Source organism: Mauremys reevesii, linkage group 1, assembly GCF_016161935.1.
Source record: "Mauremys reevesii isolate NIE-2019 linkage group 1, ASM1616193v1, whole genome shotgun sequence".
NCBI lineage: Eukaryota > Metazoa > Chordata > Testudines > Geoemydidae > Mauremys > Mauremys reevesii.
In genome coordinates, this window is record NC_052623.1 from 15,656,964 (window position 1) to 15,678,932 (window position 21,969).

The following is a 21,969-nucleotide window of genomic DNA, read 5'->3' on the forward strand; positions in this document are numbered from 1 at the left end:
TTTGTCTCGCAGAGTTCCCTCGTTTTTGCAATGCTTCTCTCAAGCTGTAAATGGCACTTCACCACTGAAAATGCCATCGGTCCTTGTCCTGCGGCACTTGCAGTCTAAATGGACAAATGACAGGGCAGGGGCCCAGTAGAACATGCATGGCTGATGGTGGGATGAAGCACGTGTATAAGCAGCTCTGCATATATTTGTGGGAACAAGTATCAGAGGGGTAGCCGTGTTAGTCTGGATCTGTAAAAGCAGCAAAGAGTCCTGTGGCACCTTATAGACTAACAGACGTTTTGGAGCATGAGCTTTTGTGGGTGAATACCCACTTCATCAGATGCATCCTATGGAGCATGAGCTTTCATGGGTGAATACTCACTTCATCAGATGCATCCTACGAAGTGGGTATTCACCCACGAAAGCTCATGCTCCAAAATGTCTGTTAGTCTATAAGGTGCCACAGGACTCTCTGCTGCATTTGTGGGAACAGTATCTTGTCTATGTTGATAATGCTCCTCTGAGGAGAGGAGCAGGCCCCCTTCCCCACAGGAGCAGTGTTTAAAGAAGGATTTGATGGAGGCCTGGGGACCGAGGAGGGGCTTCCAGATGTAGCAGGCCTGAGAAGGGGGGCGGGTGGGAATAGGAGGACAGAGAGAAGAGCCGAGAGGTTGACTAGCTAGGTCATGCAGGGCCTCACAGCCCAGAGTAGCATGTTGCCACAAGGAAGCAAGCAGATATATTTGAGCAGCTGTTCAGGGTGGGTTGGAGTATGGGGTGGCAGCGATAAGCGAACAGGAGCCTAACCCTGAGCCAGAGGTCAAGCCTAGTGCCCTGACCGCTATCCTTCCTTCTTCCAGGAGATAATCCTTCCTTCCATCTCCCAGTGAACAGCTGCTAATCTGCTGTCAGGAGACCTTACAATTTACATTCAGGAACTCAGGGCAAAGGATCCCAATCAGTTTTCTCCCTCCTCTGCCCGCACATATGATTGCATCTGATTGGGAAGAAACAAACATCTTTCTACATACAGTGGTTCTGCTCTTTCTTGCTAATCCCAGCCCTTCAGCCCCTAAAGCATTTGTCGCTCCTCTTTAAATGTTTCTCAAAGTCTGTCTCTCTGGTGTTGACCAAAATGCTTCCTGCTAATTCAAGTTCAGCTCATTAAAACTGGTGTGAGAGAGAAGTAGAGGAGAACGCAGATCACAATGAGCAAAAGGATTCTCACTAGACAAGGCTCAGATGTGACGATACTCCTGGATCGCTGCTTTGCTTTTGATCGAGGTGGTAAGCTTTGTACTGATAGCCTTACATTTATTATAGCATTCTGCTCATCCCAAAGGTGACAAGAATAATTTCATCACGAAACATTCAGACACTTCTAGCACTAGCATACTAGGTGCGTTAGCTAATACATATATCAGGGTGGTATACGCCACATTAATATACAAACGTGTTGGGAAGTTATGCTAACAATGTATTACACTCTCCCTACAATTCTGTTCACCCATGTCAAGTATCCCCCAATACTGTGCAAAGCTGAAGTCAGTTTTGGCATCAGAAAACAGGAAACTTGTCCAAGGCAAAACACATCAGTGCTCTGCCCTAGTACAAGTGAGGGAGGTACATTTGCAGACCAGTATCCAGAATGTAGGATCCGAAAGAGATTAGAAAAGTGCAGAACAAAACAAGACAAGGGACTGTTATGAACTGGTGGGTTGGATTTTAGTGAGGTATCAGGAATTTTGTAACTTGTAATTTTGTACCATAAATACCATAACATACCATACCATAACATCCGGAGATGTTAGGAGTAACAAGAAGGGTTTCTTCAGGTATGTTAGCAACAAGAAGAAAGTCAAGGAAAGTGTGGGCCCCTTGCTGAATGAGGGAGGGAACCTAGTGACAGAGGATGTGGAGAAAGCTAGTGTACTCAATGCTTTTTTTTGCCTCTGTCTTCACAGACAAGGTCAGCTCCCAGACAGCTGCACTCTGCAGCACGGTATGGGGAGGAGGTTACCAGCTCTCTGTGGGGAAAGAATTAGTTCGGGACTATTTAGAAAAGCTGGATGAGCACAAGTCCATGGGGCCGGATGCACTGCATCCGAGGGTGCTAAAGGAGTTGGCCGATGAGATTGCAGAGCCATTGGCCATTATCTTTGAAAAATCATGGCGATCGGGGGAGGTCCCGGATGACTGGAAAAAGGCTAATGTAGTGCCCATCTTTAAAAAAGGGAAGAAGGAAGATCCAGGGAACTACAGGCCAGTCTCACCTCAGTCCCTGGAAAAATCATGGAACAGGTCCTCAAGGAATCAATTCTGAACCACTTAAAGGAGGGGAAAGTGATCAGGAACAGTCAGCATGGATTCACCAAGGGCAGGTCATGCCTGACTAATCTAATTGCCTTCTATGATGAAATAACCGGCTCTGTGGATGAGGGGAAAGCAGTGGATGTGCTATTTCTGGACTTTAGCAAAGCTTTTGATACAGTTTCCCACAGTATTCTCACCAGCAAGTTAAAGAAGTATGGGCTGGATGAATGGACGGTAAGGTGGATAGAAAACTGGCTAGATGGTCGGGCTCAATGAATGTAAACCCCTCCTCTCTACACCATCGTCTCATCCACACATTGAGACTCTGAAGCTCTGCCTGCCTACCTGGCCCTGCGCGTGGAACTGGGAGCATTTCTGAGAATGAAACCATAGAGGTCCTGGCTTTCAGTCTCTTCCCTAGCAGCCTAAATTTGGCCTCCAGGACATCTCTCCTACCCTTCCCTATGTCATTGGTACCTACATGTACCACGACCACCAGCTCCTCCCCAGCACTACACATTAGTCTGTCTAGATGCCTCGAGAGATTCGCAACCTTTGCACCAGGCAGGCATGTCACCATACGGTTCTCCCGGTCATCACAAACCCAGCTATCTACGTTTCTAATGATCGAATCTCCCATTACCAACATCTGCCTTTTCCTAGCAACTGGAGTTCCCTCCCCCAGAGAGGAAACCTCAGTGCGAGAGGCAACCCCAGCACCATCTGGAAGGACGGTCCCAACTATGGGAAGGTTTCCCTCTGCTCCCATTGATTGCTCTGCTTCCCTGGGCCTTTCATCCTCAACAGCGCAGGAGCTGTCTGACCGGAGGTGGGACAATTCTTCAGTGTCCCAGAAAGCCTCATCAGCATATCTCTCTGCCTCTCTTAGTTCCTCCAGTTCCGCTACCCTGGCCTCCAAAGTCCATACATGGTCTCTGAGGGCCAGGAGCTCTTTGCATCGAATGCACACATATGCCACCCGCCCACAGGGCAGGTAATCATACATGCTACACTCAGTGCAATAAACTGGATAGCCTCCACTCTGCTGCTGGGCTTCTGCCTGCATTGTCTCCTAGTTAATGGAAGGGTTGTTTAAAGCAAGAGGTTTTGAATGTAGTTTGGTTTATAGGTTTTAAGGGGAATAAAGGGACACAGATAGAACCGGCACGGGATCCTGCTCCCTTCCCACTCCCTTCCAAACTCCCTTGCGAAACTCCCTGTTAGTAGCCCCTGGTCGCAAAGCTCCCTGGTCACTTGTGCACTGCTTTATAAAGCCCTGGCCTGTGTGAACGCCCCGCCCACTGATTAAGGCTCAGCCAATTACCAGAGGCTTCTAGCTTTCCACCCTTCCTTTGAAGCTCACAGCCTCCAACTGCCAGTCACAGCACAGGGTCCTTCAAACAAACCACCAACCAGACTGACAAACAAGCTCAGCACACAGCAAGTAACCCCCAAACACAAATACACACTGTCAAGACTACTAGATAAATCCTTTCCCTGTTCGGTATGTAAGCTCTTTGGGGCAGGGTCTGTTTTCATTGGGTGCATGCAGTGCTTAGCACAATGAAACCTCCTGAATCTTGACTGTATTGCAGTAGTGCCCAGAAGGCCCAAATGAAAACATTTTTTAAGTACTATGGAAAACTACCATCCCAAGACCTCAATTTACAGTCTCTTATGAAATATCCTACTACATTAAACTTCACAGAACAAGTTTTACCTTGATCAGAGAGGAGGATGTGTTGATTAGATCCTGTTGGGATTTGAACCAGTTGATCCTGGGAACCTAAATATTTCAAACCTGATGCTTAAGATCACTAAACCCTCCTCTTGCATTGAGAATAAGGCATTGTGTCAATTTTCCACTGTCTTCCAGTTTAAACTAGAGTCAGAAGGCAGAAATGGAAGAGACCTGCTGGGAAAAGTTTTCAAACATGCCTAAGTCTCACTGAATTTCAATGGGAGTTGGACACAATTTTACCCATCATGCTATCTAATCCAGTTCCCTGTTCCCTATGCTTTTGCAGGGCTTTGTCCAGCCTACCCGTAAAATGACTCAAATAATAGGGGTTTCCACCCAGGGGCGGCTCCAGGCCCCAGCACGCCAAGCGCGTGCTTGGGGCGGCACGCCGCGGGGGGCGCTCTGCCGGTCGCCGGGAAGGCGGCAGGCGGCTCCGGTGGACCTCCCGCAGGCGTGCCTGCGGAGGGTCCGCTGGTCCCGTGGCTTCGGTGGAGCATCCGCAGGCACTTCTGCAGGAGGTCCACCGGAGCCACGGGACCGGTGACCGGCAGAGTGCCCCCCGCGGCGTGCCACCGTGCTTGGGGCAGCAAAATTGCTAGAAAAGGGGTGGAAAAGCGCCCCTGTTTCCACCACTTCACATTACAAGCTATTCCAGTCTTAGATCTGAACCAGGAAATGATAGAGTATGTGCTCTTCATTTCAGCCCACCTTTTTTTTTTCTTTTGGAAAGTCAACTATGTCTGTTATGTACATGTTTGTTTGCTTGGTAACAAGTACCAAAGCTTTTAAAATTACCTCCACTATTACAAAACAGATGCATCGAGACTAAATTCTGTTTTCACCACTGTAAATAATCTTGTATATTGTATCTCAGATTGGAGCTGGTCAAATATTTAGGAATTGTTTACATGACAATTTTCCCCCTTGATCAATTAAAAAGCATTCCTAAATAATACACGATTCAACACTGATTCACACGCAGCGTTAAAGAAACACTAACAAACACCAAAGAATCACACGGAGATTTGCTACTACGAAGAGAATGCTTTATTAATTACAACACTTCATTCAGCTAAATCCACATAGTAATCCATACAGAAATACTTCAGAAAAAAGTGCAAATTCTCAGTCTGTATTTATAATACACCCCGATTTCTTAAAAGAAAAGGCATTTGGAGTAGCAAATGGAACAAGAATAGTTAACAGATCTAAAACGCTTCTGGGTTCTAAATTGAGAGCAATGACTTTAGATATTGTGGGTGCTATCATCTTGGAAGAATCAGCCATTGAGCATTCATGGGAAATAGCTGCTATACTCACACTGGGAATCTGAGGAGCTTGGAATGCCTGGACTTCCCCAGGCAAACAGCACCCATCTCTTCCCTTGGGCGTGGTAAGAAGTGCTCACAAATGTTTGTGCCTTTTAAAAGTTCTAGGTCAAAAAAAAAATATCAATGAAAGAAATGTCCATCAGGAGCGCTGTTTCAAATCCTCACTTGATCTTTATGGATCAATAATTTCCTGAACAATGGCAAAAATCTTCCCCCTTGTGCTGAAGCCAAGTAGCTGGGCTTGGCATGGAGGACTGGGATCCTTCTGTCCCTCATGCTGTGGAGTGACAGCAGACTCCCTACAACCCAGACTTTGCAGTAGCCATCATTGCTTCTGTGCTGCACTCTGGTGTGGGGAGCAGAGAGCCCATTCACAGGCTCCAGGCACCTCCCTGTAGCAGAACACCACTGAGCTTGGGGCCTTTCATGGAGAAAGGGAGACAGGATTTGGCCCTTGATCTAAATGCAAAGGAATTGCTCCTGTGGTAGAAGAGCAGCATCTTGGCAAATGCCTCTGCCATTTCAGGTCAGAGACTGCCTAGATAGAGTTTCAAATACATCTCAAAGCAAGAAGCCGTAAACCCATAGGGCCCTGATCCTACAATGTGTGTGTGGGGGGAGGCGGCTCATCTCACTTTAACGGGGCTGGGGGTGGGAACAGAGGTATGCCCACACACAGCCAGTTTTAGGAGTAGGCCTAAACTTTACTCAGCAGGTTACTTTGTTCATTACTTAGCACTGGGGGCTTTGCCCTGCCTAAAGCTAGCAGCGACCACGGTCTTGCTTTCCATACAAAAGTTTCAAGACAGTTCCTAGAACTCAGGGTGCTTCATAAAACATCCCTCGCCCCCATCTATAGGGAGCAAAAGCCAACACTGGTGGAGAGGCAGAGTTCAGGAATACTAGGGGGGCACTGGCTGAGAGCAGAAGAATTTCAGAGGAGGAGAGGGCATGTTCCCCCAGGTAGACACACGGCAGTTTTCTTTAAAATTTCTAATCTCTTTGACCTCATTTTGTCCCCTTTTATTAAAAAAAAAAAAAGAGAGAACTGAAATTGCTGGTATCCTGGCCTATGTGAGAGTGGGGGATAAAGGTGCTACATGAGCATTGCAGTACCAGGGATAAAATTATTGCTGGCACCTCTGCGGGCAGGCACCCTGCGAATGGATGAATGCAAAGCTTAAGCCCACCCCAGAGCTGCATGTGGCCGGTAAGGGGATGTTGCTGCTGTGTGTTATCATAGACTACCCCAGACTTCAAACCAAAGTTGCCAGCATTTAACCAACCTGCACCAACCACACTGAGGGAGGAAATGCCCTCTTCTCAAGCCACAAGGGGAAACTGGGTATCGCACTAAATACAAACGCAGAGCAATCTTGTCGCTAATGGGTTACAAGATCAACCCAGTATAAGACTGGCTCCCCCTCAGGTTGCTTCGCTTCACTGAAGTCCTCTGTCATATACACAAAAAGACAAAAAGCCCTGAGAGTCCATGATTGGGCTTGCATTCTAAGGGCACATCAGTGTATGCCTTCTCTTGTGGGCTTCCCTCTGCCAAAACCTCAAGTTAATTTGCGTTCAAGTCTTACTGAATCAAAACACGAGCAGTGAACCCTGCAGGTGAACTGTATCAGGTTCAGCCGTCAGCTGAGAAAGATCATTTTAGCGTATTCCATTTATTCAGTCCCATTTTAATGGGAAAACATCCTGACTATAAAGACAGAAGAGGAAGTAATTGTACTTCTAACTACAGTAAGAGGTTCACCTACGTTTTGCTTTAGAACATACCTGTAGTCATTCAGTGCTGCACTGCCAGGAGAGAGGGGAAGCACGCATTAACAGCTTTTGCTATCCACTCCTGCTGCAGCTCCAAGTCTCCTCCAGAGCTATGACAAGCAGTGATGTTACCACTGAGGGAGGTGGATAACAGCTGTTGATTTCCTTTTACTAACTGAACAGCAAGCACTTCACATTCTGAAGAAGGAGGATGGTGCTTATACAAAACACAAATAGAAGAGGTGTATTATAAATAGTGTCAACTTGCCTGGCAAATTTCTTATGCTTTAAAGGATCATATCCTAGTCCCATGGAAGTTCTGCCACAGACTTGAATGGGATAAGATTAGGCCTCTGTATGCAGCAGTGCAAAAAAATAAAATGAATGAAACTATTCAAATGCTAGACACAAATAATCACTGGCTCTATCATACCTGATGAATCGCTCCACACCAACCTTTACAAATGCATCTTATCAACAGGAAGCGCTGTAAGTCAGTAAACATCCAGACAAAAAAGAACTGGTTCGGTTTAGAATTAGTCCCCTCCCCACACACAGTTTAAATATTTCTACAATACAAACAAAACTATTAAAAACGCCCATAACTGAAACCAGATTGTGCACAAGTTCAAAGTGCTGAGGCAGTAGGTACAGCAAAAAGTTACTCAGCAGTGAGGTAACAAGATGATCATCTTTCACAGTAACAAAAAATAGGGGAGGGAATGCAGAGAAAGGAAAGAAAACAACTTCTCCAAATGGAATAGTAGGGATAATTCAAGCATTAGACATCAATGGAAAACAATGGTAGCAGCAGATTAAACAGCAGTAATTATTATACCCTTCAAATACAGTCGTTCTGGTGCCCCATTTACCCACCTTCCAAAAGCATTTCCTCCATGATGTACTGCTTAAGAACAAAGGGCCTAATCATCAGTTTAAGAAAACCACTGATGCTCAGCTCCGCCAGATTCAGCCAGTCTCAAAAGCATTTTAAAACCTGCATCTTGTACGTGTTCAATGGCCTGGTGCACATGTTAAGATTTACCTAATACTGGATGAGAGTCAGACTAGGGATGTAAATAACGTGTAAAAAAAAAGTAACCGTGTAACCTATTAAAATTCTATTGGTTAAACGTTTAACCAGGGAACTAGAGATGCGGAGGGTGCTGTAGCAACCCCATGTTTTATGTGGGGTCCTGGCTGCCGCTGGTGCCCAGCATTTGCGGTGTGTGGGGTGGCAGCCGGGACCTTGGGGAGGCAGCCAGGACCCCAGGCATGTGAGGCAGCAGCAGAGTTTAATCGTTAACTGAAACCGATAAGCATCAAGCTTATCGGTTATCCGGTTAAACTTTTGCATCCCTAATTCAGACCAGGAAAGCAGATCTCAAAGCCTTACACAATTCTATGTGCTACACCATACCCAAAGCTGACCTATCCACATACACAACTTCATACACCTTTAATGTTTAGCTTTGTTCAAACCACGCAAACAAAAAATTAATTGTTCTCTTCTGAATAAAAAAAAAAGATTCAAAACCCCAAGGACTTGATCCTGCTGCCAATGTAATTAATGGCAATGCTTCCACTCACTTTAGTGGGACCAGAATCAGGTCTGAAGTTTAACCTCCATCAGAAAAAAAAAAATGCAAAGTCCAAGCAGCAACTTAAGAAGACTTGCCCCACATATCTTTGGATACCTTCCAATTCTGTGCAATATTGTGAAAGCAGTAAAGCTTCATTGCTTTCACCCATTTCTCCCTCCCCCCAACTATCGTGCTCACAAATATACAATAATCAAGGGAAAGAACCCTTTTTGGCATAAGAGAAATTTCACTCAATTGTGTGGACAACTTGGAAATATCACTTAAAATAAAAAAATAAATAAACATTGCTTGAAAATAAGAATCTGTGCGACAACTTCCTGCAGTACATGTACATTCATATATAGCTAAAATATGTATTTATGGTCATAGTGCAAAGCCTCTGTCAGCATAACATATCCAATATCTGCACAGAAACAGAAAACATGATGTCCTTTATATCTGCCTAGCTGAGATATGTACAGCATCGTTCTGCACTGTCCTACAGAACCTAGCTATAAGGGTATAATAGAGGACAAATTCAAAGGTTTAACAATAGTGGCAAACAATGATTTAAACAAGTGCCTCTTGGGATTTATGAACTCAGCTAATCACTGATTTAGAGCTGATTAATCAAAAAAGATATTACTAGAGTCCTATAACTATGTTTGGGCATTAGACACCATACTATGTAGTTATGTGTTCAATTGTTCCACTTAGTCTATTTTAGTACCATAGTGGCTAAATGTCCAGAGCATCAGAGTTTTATTTTAGAGATTTCTATCACCAGTTTAGAAAGACAGTGTCAAGCATTAGTCTGCACCCCAGGGACATGAGCATCCAGAGGAGGCCAAACAGGGAAGCAGTATGCTTTTTAAAATGCACTTTTCCCAGACCAGGTGCTCATAGCAACCTTCCGAAGACTTTCCACATTAAGAAAACCAGGTTCTAGTCAAAGCAGAGTAAGGGACTAGTTAGGAATTATATAATTAGGAATAATAGCTGAACATTTACACAAACAGATACTTAAAGTGAGTTTAGAGGAAGGATTGAATATTTGCAGGCAGGCAATATCAGGAGCTAAATTTGTAGATACAACTGTAAGTGAAGAAAAGTGAGAGTAAAGGGGTGAATACACAGAGCCCATGTTTCACCTCCATTAGCTTCCTCTCTCATAAGTGAGCAGAAAACATGGACACTGTAGTTTCAAGATGTTAGAGAAATATTAACTGGATTTTCACATAGTCCTCCCAAAACTGCATTCACAAGGCACCTGCTTTTAGATACCGTAGAATGAGATCCAGAATATTTTGGGAGAGTTTTATAAAATGAAAGAAAGCTAACTGATTAAACTATGCTCAATGGGCCTCTGGTGGTTAGAATCACTAATTTAAACAAGACACAGAGATTATTTCCCCTGATTAGGACATCCTGGAAAGGCGCCGTTTGATCAGTCAAAAACCAAGCTGTGAATCAAATTGCATGGAGTTGCCACTATTGTTTCACCGTTAAGTAAACATCAGTATTTTAAGATACACAGGAAAAAATACAATGCACCAAGAGCCTCTCTAATACTAGGATATTTAAATGGCTGAAAACCGTATAACAACCTGTCTATACTAGACAGTTTAAATACTAAACTCTATTTTAACATACGTGTAAATTAAGACCTGTAACAGTAAATGATACCTACACACTCCACAGCAATGAAGAAGCTGGCTCATTTTGTCAGTCTTATGTGATTGCTAATTCCCTTCAAATACACTTATGACTAACAGAACTTTTTGAATTCAAGTCTTTTCAAATCAAAAGGTGCTAGGTATTAATTCATTCACCGTGAAACTCGGTGACTTACGCTACAGCAGAGTTTAGCAGTCTTAACCCTCTGGAGTGCTACATTTTGAACTACAGGAGTTGACTTCATTATGCTAATGTACACATGTCTTTTGGTCAAAAGAACATGAAACTGTAGATATTAACTCCACCAAATCAATTTGCCAGCCATAGCTTTTTGCTGGAAAACTGACAAAAAGATGCTGCCTCTTTATTGGTTTTAAGAATTTAGCCAGTTAGGTAACTGACACACACACGTACACACAATTAATGCTAAATGGAGTTCTGATCTTGGTTCCTTTGTTCCACATGATACAGCACAAGGAGAGTCACTTCTACAACAAACTGTTGGAGGAGATCTACACGGAACGCCAGATCAGTCCATTCTTACTGGGCTCCAAAAAATTCTCAATCAAAGCTTCAATGACTTTCTGTAGTTGGTCTTCCAGAAAGGTTGTGTCACTAGAGTGAGAAATCAAATGTTAGAGTAATATCAAGTGATCTATCCCAAAAAAGGCAGCTCTAAACACTTTAACAAACTGAGTTTGATTAGATTTCAAAAACCTCAAAAAGTGCCTTAGAAGTCTTCTTGCCCTTCAGCTAATTGTAATGTTCCTACTTCTGAGCTTCCAGACTTAGAGTCAATCTGTTTACTTTACAAAAAAGAGGATTGAGAGGTGACCTTGATTACAGTATACAAGCACCTTCCTAGGCAGAAAATATTGTGTGCTAAAGGGCTCTTTAATCTAGCAAGGAAAGACATAATAAGAACTAATGGCTGGAAACTGAAGCCAGAGAAATTCAAAATGGGCAGAAATCTGAAACACTGAGAGGGATTAATCATTGGAACAAACTACCAGGGAAGTGGTGAATTCTCAGTGTCTTGGAGTCTTCAAATCAAGAAGGCCGTCTGGAAGATATGCTTTAGTTAGTCCAACAAGTTACTGGGCTCAACATAGTGAAATTTAAGGGCCTACGATAACAAATGGTCAGAATAGATGATGTAATGATCCCCTTCTGGCCTTAACTCTTATGAAATCTAATTAATGAAAGCAGCAAGGGAAGAAAATCAAGACCAAATCCATTAAAAAGAACAGCATGTCTCTCCTGCTACTCCCTGTTGTACAGTATATTTCCACTGGATGCAAGAGGAACTGACTCACTCAATCGGATATTAAGTAGAAATAGGTCAAATTAGTTTCTGTCCTGTTTAGATCAGTTTTGGCCATTTTGACCGTGCCCAGGAACCCAAAAGAGACTGGTTGCTCTTTAACCCTTGAAAACTTAAAATATAAACTAACACTGAAACAGAAGAGCACATCTAGCGTAGTATAGTACTCAGTTCCTGATAGAGACCAAAGAATAATGCTTCAGAGGGAAGCATTCAACCTCTACCATTCACCTAGCTGAGCAGTGCTATTACATCAGGGGAGGAAGTGCCTTTCTGATCAGCAGCTGCTGATCATCTTATGCTCTAGAGTAGAAGGGCTTGATAGTATAATTTCTATCCTGGAAAGTAAATGCAGATATTCTTCCTATCCATTTCAATCTCTAATCCTTTATAGAAAATTGGTTACTAAAACAAAACAAACCAGCAAGATGTGCACACACTTTAGGGGTCTGAGCCAAAGCCCAAACAAGCCAATGGAGTCTTGCCATTAACTGCAGTGGTGTTTAAATCAGGCCTTTTACTGAGTAACTGGTTTATTGTCGTTCCTCTCTACGCTGTTCTTGTCCATTTATGACCCTCATTGGCACCATGTCTGTCAGTATGCTCTCCAGGGCAGGCACAGTGCCTTTGCTGGCAGATTACTGGGCATACAAAGAGAGTTTGCCTCAGTTATTTTCTGCACCTTCCTCTCTTGAGCAGTTAAAACCGATCAGAAGTATAACAAAAGTCAGCCTGTTGACCCAGTTCCAGATTTAAAGAAAAACAGTCTTAAATGGATTGAGAACTCCCAAACTGACATGCATTAAGAGAAAGCATCCACATGAGTACATAGAAAGAGATCACATGCACCAATCAAATAAAGAACTGGCAAGAACTGACATTCAGAAAATTAGTGTTCATAATGTCTGCCACTTCGAGTTGCTATTGCCCCAGCCCTAGTTAAACAGAAAATCTATTCAAGGACCTCAATAAGATAAACAGCTGCTAACCGCAATGTGTAAACTGGAAGTTAAATATATTCAAACTTGGAGACCAAAAAGTACCTGCATAAATATGAATGTAGGTGCCTAAGTAACTGACCCGACTTTCCCAACGGCAAAACATCCATTGCTCTGATTGACTGTGTGGAATGAGCATGCTTGGTACCCTGAAAATAAGGCCACTTGAAGTGTCTGTCTTTAAGACCCTCCCAAGTTTGAAAAGTAAAATCTAGGTGTGAGAGTGGCTCTCACTTGAGAGTAGCGTGGCCACCCTAAACTCCTTCCCCTTCCAAGAGCAATAAACACGATGATATAGATGGTATGTGGTGGTATAAAATGCTTCTCCCCCAAAAAGGCACTTGGGACACTAAAAAGGAGGGGGGGGCTTGTCTGTTTTTTAAAAGAAGTGGGAAGGGGAGAACCAGATTGGCTATCAGAGGGAGGAGAGTTTCATATACGCAACTTACCGAAGATTTCATCGCCAGATAACGTGAGGTGCAATAGTGTGATCCCTAAAAGGCAGGTGGGTGGGTGTCTACTACAGTTCATGGATCTTTCCGATGAGCAGAGCTTGACCAGGAGTCAAAGAAAAGCCTTTGCTCTAGGATGAAAGGTTTTTTTTTTGGGGGGGGGGGGGGGGGAAGGGGTTTTGCAGCAGCAGCAAACTTAAATTCAACTCTTGTCCATTTTATCCACTGCTAACACAGTGCTAGCATTAAGCCTCATGAGCTGATCTATGCATGCCAGTGGCTGGGGAGGCAGCTTAACAGCCCGAAACCCTCAACATCTGTCCATCAAGTCATGTGCATTACACCCAGCAACTAGGGTGGGGAAGCTTTTATCTTTGGAGAACGCGTCTCTAATGCCTATTCACTTACAGGCCTGTGGAAATATTTTGAATGAGATGGGTGCAGCTCCAATACTCACCATGCAAAAGTACTGGCCGGTCAAGCAAAAGGAATAAAGATTGTACAGAAAAAAGACAGCGATTCAGCAAACCAAGTGTTGACACAACGTGGAAAGTGGAAACCCTCACCTCTGCTCAGGCCGCGCACACATCTCTGCATAGTACTTGATCTTTGGCTCAGTTCCACTTGTCCGGAGGGTGGCAACACACCCATTTTGAAAAGTGAAGGTGATCATTTGACTGTTTTTACTCGTAGGCAACACCTAATGGAACATCATCATCAATCATCATCATTTTAATCTGTACAAACAACATGCATCTCCCCTCCCTGCTATACTAAGTATTATGCACTGCATACAAACTGACACAATGTGAACAAGTGATCAATAAGAAAATTAGTTTCTGACGACCTAGTGCTGTCTACATGGGGACTTAAGCCAATTTAACAACACTGCTCCGGAGTGTGGATTTTTCACATGCCTCTGACTGATGTAGTTAAACCAATCTAATTTTCTAATACAGACCAGGCCTTAATTATCCAGATGTAAAACTATTTTAATTAAATTGTGGCTATGTTAGTGGAAATTTAAAAATTAGTGAATAATTCCATTGTTTAAATAATATTAAAGATTTTATCCACTGATGGTAGCCTTTAAATCAAAGGTGTTTAAATTACCTTGAAGCTACTGAGCTTTTCTGTAACTTAAATGAGTTTCCTTTAATCAGCATCTTGAATAAAAACATGGTTGTAAATCTCTGTGTTTCATTTACAGCTATTTGCTTTTAAAAGTTTGATTGGGAACATAGCTAAAAAACTTCACAGGATGGACGCTTGTTCATATCTCACCAAACATGGTTCAGTTACATTATAATGAAATCAGTACTTATGTGGAAAGGGCATTGGGCAGACTTTAATTAATGTGATAGATTTAAATTGTCTGCATCACTGTATTTTCAAGAAAACATACAATATATAAGAATTCTTCCATGGACGTAGCTACCGCCTCGCGGGGAGGTGGATTACTTCCACTGATGGGAGAATCCCTCCTGTCCAGAGGTAGTGTCTACAACAGAGGTGGGCAAACTACAGCCCGTGGGACCATCCTGCCCAGCCCCTGAGCTCCCAGCTACGGAGGCTACCCCCCAGCCCTTCCCCCGCTCTCTCCCGCAGTCACGCCACCACACGGGCGGTGCTCTAGGCGGCGGAGCTGTGCACTCCTGCCGATCAGAGCGGCAGCAGTCTAGCTCTGGGTGGCGCGGCAGCCAGACATGCAACTCTGCATGGCAAGTGGGCCAGGGCCAGGGCCGGAGGGTTGTATAAGGAGCGCGGGGTTTGGGGAGGCACAGCCTTCCCTACCCAGCCCTCCATACAGTTTTGCAACCCCAATGTGGCCCTTGAGCCAAAAAGGTTTGCCCACCCCTGGTCTACACTGAAGTGCTACAGCCGTGTCACTGTGGTTTAAGCGTAGACAAGCCCTACGTTTATATCCCAAATACTGGATGTTTGGCATCATTCTGTATCATAAAAATCAACTTAATGTATTCATGCACAGGCTCGGAAAACATCTTGTCAAAGGGTTAAAACGTTAGTCACTAGACTAATTTTTTCCTCAAAGTATCGTGTAACTCACCGATTTCTTATTAAGCTGGCTGCTATCATAGCCAGTGGTAACATCTCGTACGTGTAATATACCATAAGCGCCACAAGACTTTGGATAAGATTTTGGGGAATCAAAATTCCGAAGCTTTTCAAATACTCTTTTGATAGTAGGAGGTTCATAGCACAAGAAATAGGAGGTCTTTGAAATGTGATATCCATACCTACAAGGAAAATTATTATTTTAATTACAAGAGTCACAGTCTTCTGCACACTTTAAGTCTACAGAGTGATCAGCTATTCAGAACAGTGACCATGATTCTCCATATTCATGAGGATGCACACAGTATTATGCAGACACTGGATCTTTCAAGCAGATTTCACTGCATTTTTTGAAAACCAAGCTTACTTTAGAATATTTCAAGGCCTTTGGATTTTAAAAAAGATAGCCTAGACCAGTGGTCTCCAAAGTGGAGTGCACGCAAGAGGATCCTTGGGGGTGTGCGGCAGCAGGAGCAATTTTTTTTGGGGGGGGCTGCACTTCAGCAGTTCAGGTGGGAGTCCAAGTGGCCTTTTTTGCACTTCGGCAAAAATGGTAGAGCCGGCGTGGCAAGGGGTGCGTGCTCAAAATTTTTTTACTGATAGGGGTATGTGATGTGATCAAAAAAGTTTGGAGACCACTGGCCTAGACAATGTAAAATGATGCACGATGGTCTCAGCCTGTTTGCAGGCCCAAAGCCACTGAACTTCACCAATTCACCCTAAAGTGAGGGTCGGTAATGAAGGACAATAACCCTTCATAGTCACAGAAATGGACTGAATCCAGTTGAGAGAAGAACTTGAAATTCATGCCACTAAAAATATAGGATCTCTGTTTGGAGCCTGAAAAATTGTGCCTGGGGCAGAGACCTGATCCAACACTTACCTCCATGTTGCTATTCCTGGTCTGGATCCATAAGCCTTCTCTATTCCTTGGGACCCCAAGCCTGCACACACTCCTCTAACTGCTCCTTTCTGGACCCACAGAAGCCTAATTCTTGCCACATCGCTCCTTCCTCACCTTCTACTACATTCTCCTCCATTTTTCCCCACTGTGCCTTAGGAAAGGCACTGTAAATTTCCTACCTCTGCGTTGCCCCTTGCCGGTATTCTCCAAACCTGCTCTGCACTGAGTTAGTCCTGCCACAATCCACACGTGACAGAGTGAACTCAGTTCAGCAGCAGTCAGAACAGTGGCCAGAAGCAGCACTGTGATGGGAGATATTTAAAAAACAAAGGCCAATCCACAGGCCATAGCAAAGACAGCAACTTGATTTTCAAATTAAACAGGTGACTACCACTTCCTTTTTAGAAGCTAAGCTCTCTAGGGACCAATGTGTTTATATAGCACCTAACATAACAGAGCCTCAAGCAGTATTGAGTATAGGGGGAAAGTAAGATACATGTGAAAACTTATAGTGAACCAAATATTGATACAAACCCAGAATTTCAGATCTTGAAACAAAAATGCATCAGTTTCCCTGAGATTTAACTGCAAATTCAATTATTCCGTTAAGTGGTTACTGTATGTGATAAACCTTAGCTCGCCATAGGGTACAGCCTAACTAATCCAAATCAAGCTGTTTCAATCTAAACTAGCACACACTTCACATAAAGAGGTATTTTCTTAGTACCCTCCAGAGTATTTTTACATGTATATAGCATCTTTAAACCCTGACAGGATTGGAAATTATGGAACAAAATGGAGATGGAGAGGATACACAAGGAGGAAAGAACCAAACAACATAGCAAGACAGATGCTGGACTGGAATCCCAAGGGCAAAAAGACGATGAGGTAAACCAAGGACAACTTAGAAAATCACAATGAAGGAGAACCAAAAGCTATTAAAGTGACATGAGCAGAAGCTATGCCTGCAGCAAGAGACTGTCAAAGATGGAAGGCAGCAATGAAGGTCCTGTGGTCCGCATGGAATAAAGAGGCATAAGTCAAGTTAGTTTACACTCCAAGCAGTTTACAAGGAGATACGCAGAGCGCCACTAAAATACAGAAGGGAGGATAACCAACACATAACCTAACAGTGAGAGAAGAAATCATTTTTTCCCTCAGGACAGACCCAGGGCAAACCTCTATTCTTACACAATCTTTTAAGATGCCAATTCAGAGCTGACTAGGCTTCCTCCATTCTTAAGGACTATCCTCTAATGTGACCTGTATGCAATTCTGTATCTACCTCAAGGACAGGAAGTGTTGAAGTGATCCAGAGAGGTTTTTAAACTGATTCCAGCAAGTCAAGGCATTTTATGTCTAATGCTTTTCACTAAAACCATCCTTCAGTAAGGTTAAAGGAACTCACTCTGTAAAGACTAATCAGATCTAATTACAAGTAGTTAACTTTAAAAAAAATAATAAAAAAAAGCACGTGTCCCCAAAACACTTATTTTCAGATGCAGAGCTCATTGTTAATTTTAAAAACCTTGTGGTTTTCTGAAAATCATGAATATACTCTAAATATGCCATTGTATTTAGTTCCTCCACACCTCTTGATTCTGCTTGGACTTCTATACTTCATTTGCCCTCCCTCTTTAAACACAATATGAAAAGAACCTCAACAAGAGGTCAGACCTTCTCTCGCAAGATGTTTAAACAAGCAAAAATTAGTAGGTAGAAATGTATAATTTAACTCATTTAATAGTAGATTGACTAAGATGACAATTAACTAAAAAACAAAGACTCTTTCTGATATTTATTCTAGCAGCCAAGTTTTTAATATCCTCCCCTCTTCCCCATCCTAATCACCATGTTATCTGTATCAAACACAGTTGACAGGCATCATATTTCTCTGAATACACGTACATTAAATGTACATTAATCCAGTTTACATTTATATGGTATTAAGGTTTTATTTTGACTTATTTTGTACAGAAGAAAATGTGTCCTATTAGCAAGTGACAGATACTGTTCTGATTTTGATAGTGTTTAGGAGATTGTTTGATTACGCAAAGCTCAGGAAAAAAATCATAAAAGGAAAGTAGAGCATGTTAAAAAACAGAACTTACATTTCATATATTTCAGTTAGTTGCTGTGCCAATGTTAGGTTCTTGGTTTCCAGATAAGATGCCATTTCAGCTATAACCACAGCTGCACTCACGCCATCCTTATCCAACACTGCTGTGCCACACATGAAACCTGACAATCACAAGACTAGTGTTCAGAGCAGTTCTCTCCATAGATTTCCATTTGTTTTACTCGGGTTGAGTGTTAAACTTCAGATGCCCTTTGTGCACACAAGACTAAACACGTGTCCAGCTGCTGCCACTCTTCCTATGCATATGCTACACCCATCTACCCAGTATGCTAGCCAGCCTAGGAGTTATGGGGGTGGGAAGATGTATGGAACAACCTATTGGTTTCAGGTAGACAGAAGCCTATAGTCTTACCACGCTATGCTACAATCCCCCTCAGATCTCGCACACTAAGCAGGGTTAGTTTGAGCAAGTAAACTTGTGTGCTGCAGGGAGTGTTGCCAGTGATTTCATAAGCAGAACTAGTCCCACAAGTCAATCATGAATCGATGCCCCACAGTGCTGCCAGATGTGTAATCTTTTGGAGGACATCTTAAAATCAAGGTCTTGACTCTTTGCAGTTGTTAAAGATCTGTCTACATTTTATGTAAAATCAGGGATGTTCAATCCAATTTGGATAATTGCCATCTGCTTCCTCCACTTTCACTTTTAATTGGATCTACTTCCTGTGCTAAACTGATATGTTACTATGTGCTGCTAATCAATTGCCATGCTCCATCTAACAGGTGAATGAATTTCCACAGCAGAAGTGCACCCTATATAGTCCTTACCTACCTCTAAGGGTTGTCAACAGGCTTTGTTTGTGAAGTGCTCAGAGAGCCTCAGATGAAAGGTACTATAGAAGAATTGCCAACTATGAAGGTATTACAAGTTACCTAACAGAAAATTAACAGTGTTTTACAGATGTTGTAGCTGTGTTGGCCCCAGGATATTAGAGAGAAAAGATGAAAGAAGTATTCGAGTTACACAGACTCTTCTTCAGGTCCAACTCCATGTAGCTTCTCTCTCTTTCACCAACAGAAGTTTGTCCAGTAAAAGATATTTTCTCACCCACCTCGTGTCTCTAGTATTTCCATGGAGATTAGGTCCATCAATGGCTATTAGCCAGGATTGACAGGGATGGTGTCCCAACCTCTGTTTGCCAGAAGCTGAGAATGAGTAACAGGGGATGGCTCACTTGATGGGATTACCTGTTCTGTTCATTCCCTCTGGGGCATCTGTCAGAAGACAGAGTACTGGGATAGATGGACCTTTGGTCTGACCCAATATGGCCATTCTTATTTTTATGTTTGAAAGAGTACTTTACAAACATCTGTTACTCTGCAGTCTGCTATTCACCGGAACCTTAGATAAGATAGAAGCAGTTTTTGGAAGGAATACTCCCTTCAGCTTATTTGAAAATACCAGGCATTAACCAAACACTAAACGATTACTGTGTAGAAAAAAAAATAAGCCACCTCCCCACCCGATTACCACGAGCAGGCTACTTCATAACTGTACTCTATTGGATTTCTCGCACATTGCTCTGAAGCACTTGGTACTGGCCACTGTTGGAGACGGGATACTAGAATACATGGATCATTAATATGATTCCTATGTTCATGATGTACAAAGTAAAGTGGACCCTGCTTTGGGAGACAGGAACTTAACACAAGGATGCACTGGTATGGAGCTTTAGTTGAGCTGGCAGTTAGTTATGTACTGTTGGGTACAGTTAGTTCTGGGAGGATACATCAACTGTCAGACACTACAAATTTCTAAAGACCTCTCAAAGGACTGTGTTAAGTGACAGTATCTGAACATATCTGGCAAGTAGATTAATTTACTTTTCAGTAAGGTGATCAAAAATAGAGTCATTAAGTGGTTTGGGAAGCAAAAAGTTTAAAAAAAATCAAAGCAAAGTAAAAATTCAACATCCATTACAGAGAATGTTATCAAGTGAACTGAAGACTGGACATTAGCTCAATCTGGTCCATCAAGATTCTGTATGGATGCTACAGATCTTCTGATTGTCTTGTTAGAAGTTTAAACAGTTACACAGTCCTCCACTGTGACTTAAGCAGCAGCATCCACACAACATTTGATATGACAGTGACTGCCATTTTGTTAACTAATGTTGACAACAACATGCAGTTCAACAAAATGCAACGAGGAAAACTAAAGAGAAACAAATCCTACGGGATTCCTTGTCATAACCAAGGTACATTAGAACAGAAAATATTGTTTACTAGCATTCCACATTAAGATATTTTAGAATATATTATTGTACATACCAATAGACTCTTCAAACGCAAAAAGAACTTCTTTCCCATTGTCTAGGAGATCTTTTACTCTGCTTCCAATCCATTTAAAACCAGGCAGTGTTTCCTGAAAAATGAAAAGGCCACCTGTAAAAGCTACTTTTTTCAATACAACAGTATCATGGAACAAGAGGAACATTTGCTGCTTTCACATAAAAATAACACCTTTCACCCCCATTTGATTTCTTGTATGAAGTCTTAAGTACAAGGCCTGGAATGTCAGAAAACCGGAAAAGGTAAAATGATGCAAAAAAGACCTCATGAGCACAGGACTGAAGAATGCTGGTCAATCAAATAAACATAAGAATGGCCATACTGGGTCAGACCAATGGTCCATCTAGCCCAGTGCCAGAGGCTTCAGAGGGAATGAATAGAACAGGGCAATTTATCAAGTGATCCATCCTGTTGACCAGTCCCAGCTTCTGGCTATCAGAGATTTAGGGACAACCAGAGCATGGGGTTGCATCCCTTACCACCTTGGCTAATAGCCATTAATGGACCTATCCACCAGGAACTTGTTTAATTCTTGTTTGAATCTTGTTATACTTTTGGCCTTCACAAAATCTCTTGGCAACAAGTTCCAGTTGACTGTGCGTTGTGTGAAGAAGTACTTCCTTATGTTTGTTTTAAGCCTGCAGCCAATTAATTTCCACTGGGTGACCCCTAGGTTCTTGTGTTGTATACAACTAACACTTCCTTATTCACTTTGCCACACCATTCATGATTTTATAGACCTCTAGCATACCTGCACCCTTAGTCATTGTTTTTATAAGATGAACAGTCCCAGTCTTTTTAATCTTCCTTCATACAGAAGCTCTTCCATACACCTAATCATTTTGGTTGCCTCTCTCTCTCTCCCCCTTTTCCAATTCCAATATATCTTTTTTGAGATGGGGTGACCACAACTGCATGCAAAATTCAAGGTGTGGATGTACCATGGATTTGTATGGAGGCAATAGTATATTTTCTCTTATTATCTATCCCTTTCCTAATGATTCCCATCATCGTTTGCTTTTTTGACTCCTGCTACACATTGAGTGGATGTTTTCAGAGTACTGTGCACAATGACTCCTAGATCTCTTGAGTGGTAACAACTAATCCAGATCCCATCATTTTGTATGTATAGTTGGGATTATGATGTTTTCCAATATGCATTACATTGCATTTATCAACACTGAATTTCATCTGTAATTTTTTTCACCTAGTCACCCATTTTAGTGAGATTACTTCGTAACCCTTAGCAGTCAGCTTTGGATTTAATTTTTTTAAATAATTTTGTATATTCTGCAAGCTTTGCCAACTCACTCTTTACCTCTTTTTTCAGCTCATAATTATGAATACCGTATATACTCGATCATAAGCCAGTTC

General features: G+C 42.5%; 1 protein-coding gene across 2 annotated transcripts in view; it reads right to left on the reverse strand.

Annotated features, from left to right (window-relative positions):
- Positions 1–5,071: 5,071 nt before the first annotated feature.
- Positions 5,072–21,969, reverse strand: part of PGM2L1 (phosphoglucomutase 2 like 1) — a 74,278-nt gene continuing 57,380 nt past the window's right edge. For both annotated transcript variants that reach the window (XM_039533113.1, XM_039533118.1), the window contains exons 10-14: positions 20,575–20,668; positions 18,275–18,404; positions 15,252–15,441; positions 13,750–13,883; positions 5,072–11,024 (exon numbers count right to left, since the gene is read on the reverse strand). In XM_039533113.1, the coding sequence (XP_039389047.1) occupies positions 10,922–11,024; positions 13,750–13,883; positions 15,252–15,441; positions 18,275–18,404; positions 20,575–20,668 (651 nt within the window). In that variant the 3' untranslated portion in view covers positions 5,072–10,921. The remainder of the gene's footprint in view (positions 11,025–13,749; positions 13,884–15,251; positions 15,442–18,274; positions 18,405–20,574; positions 20,669–21,969) is intronic.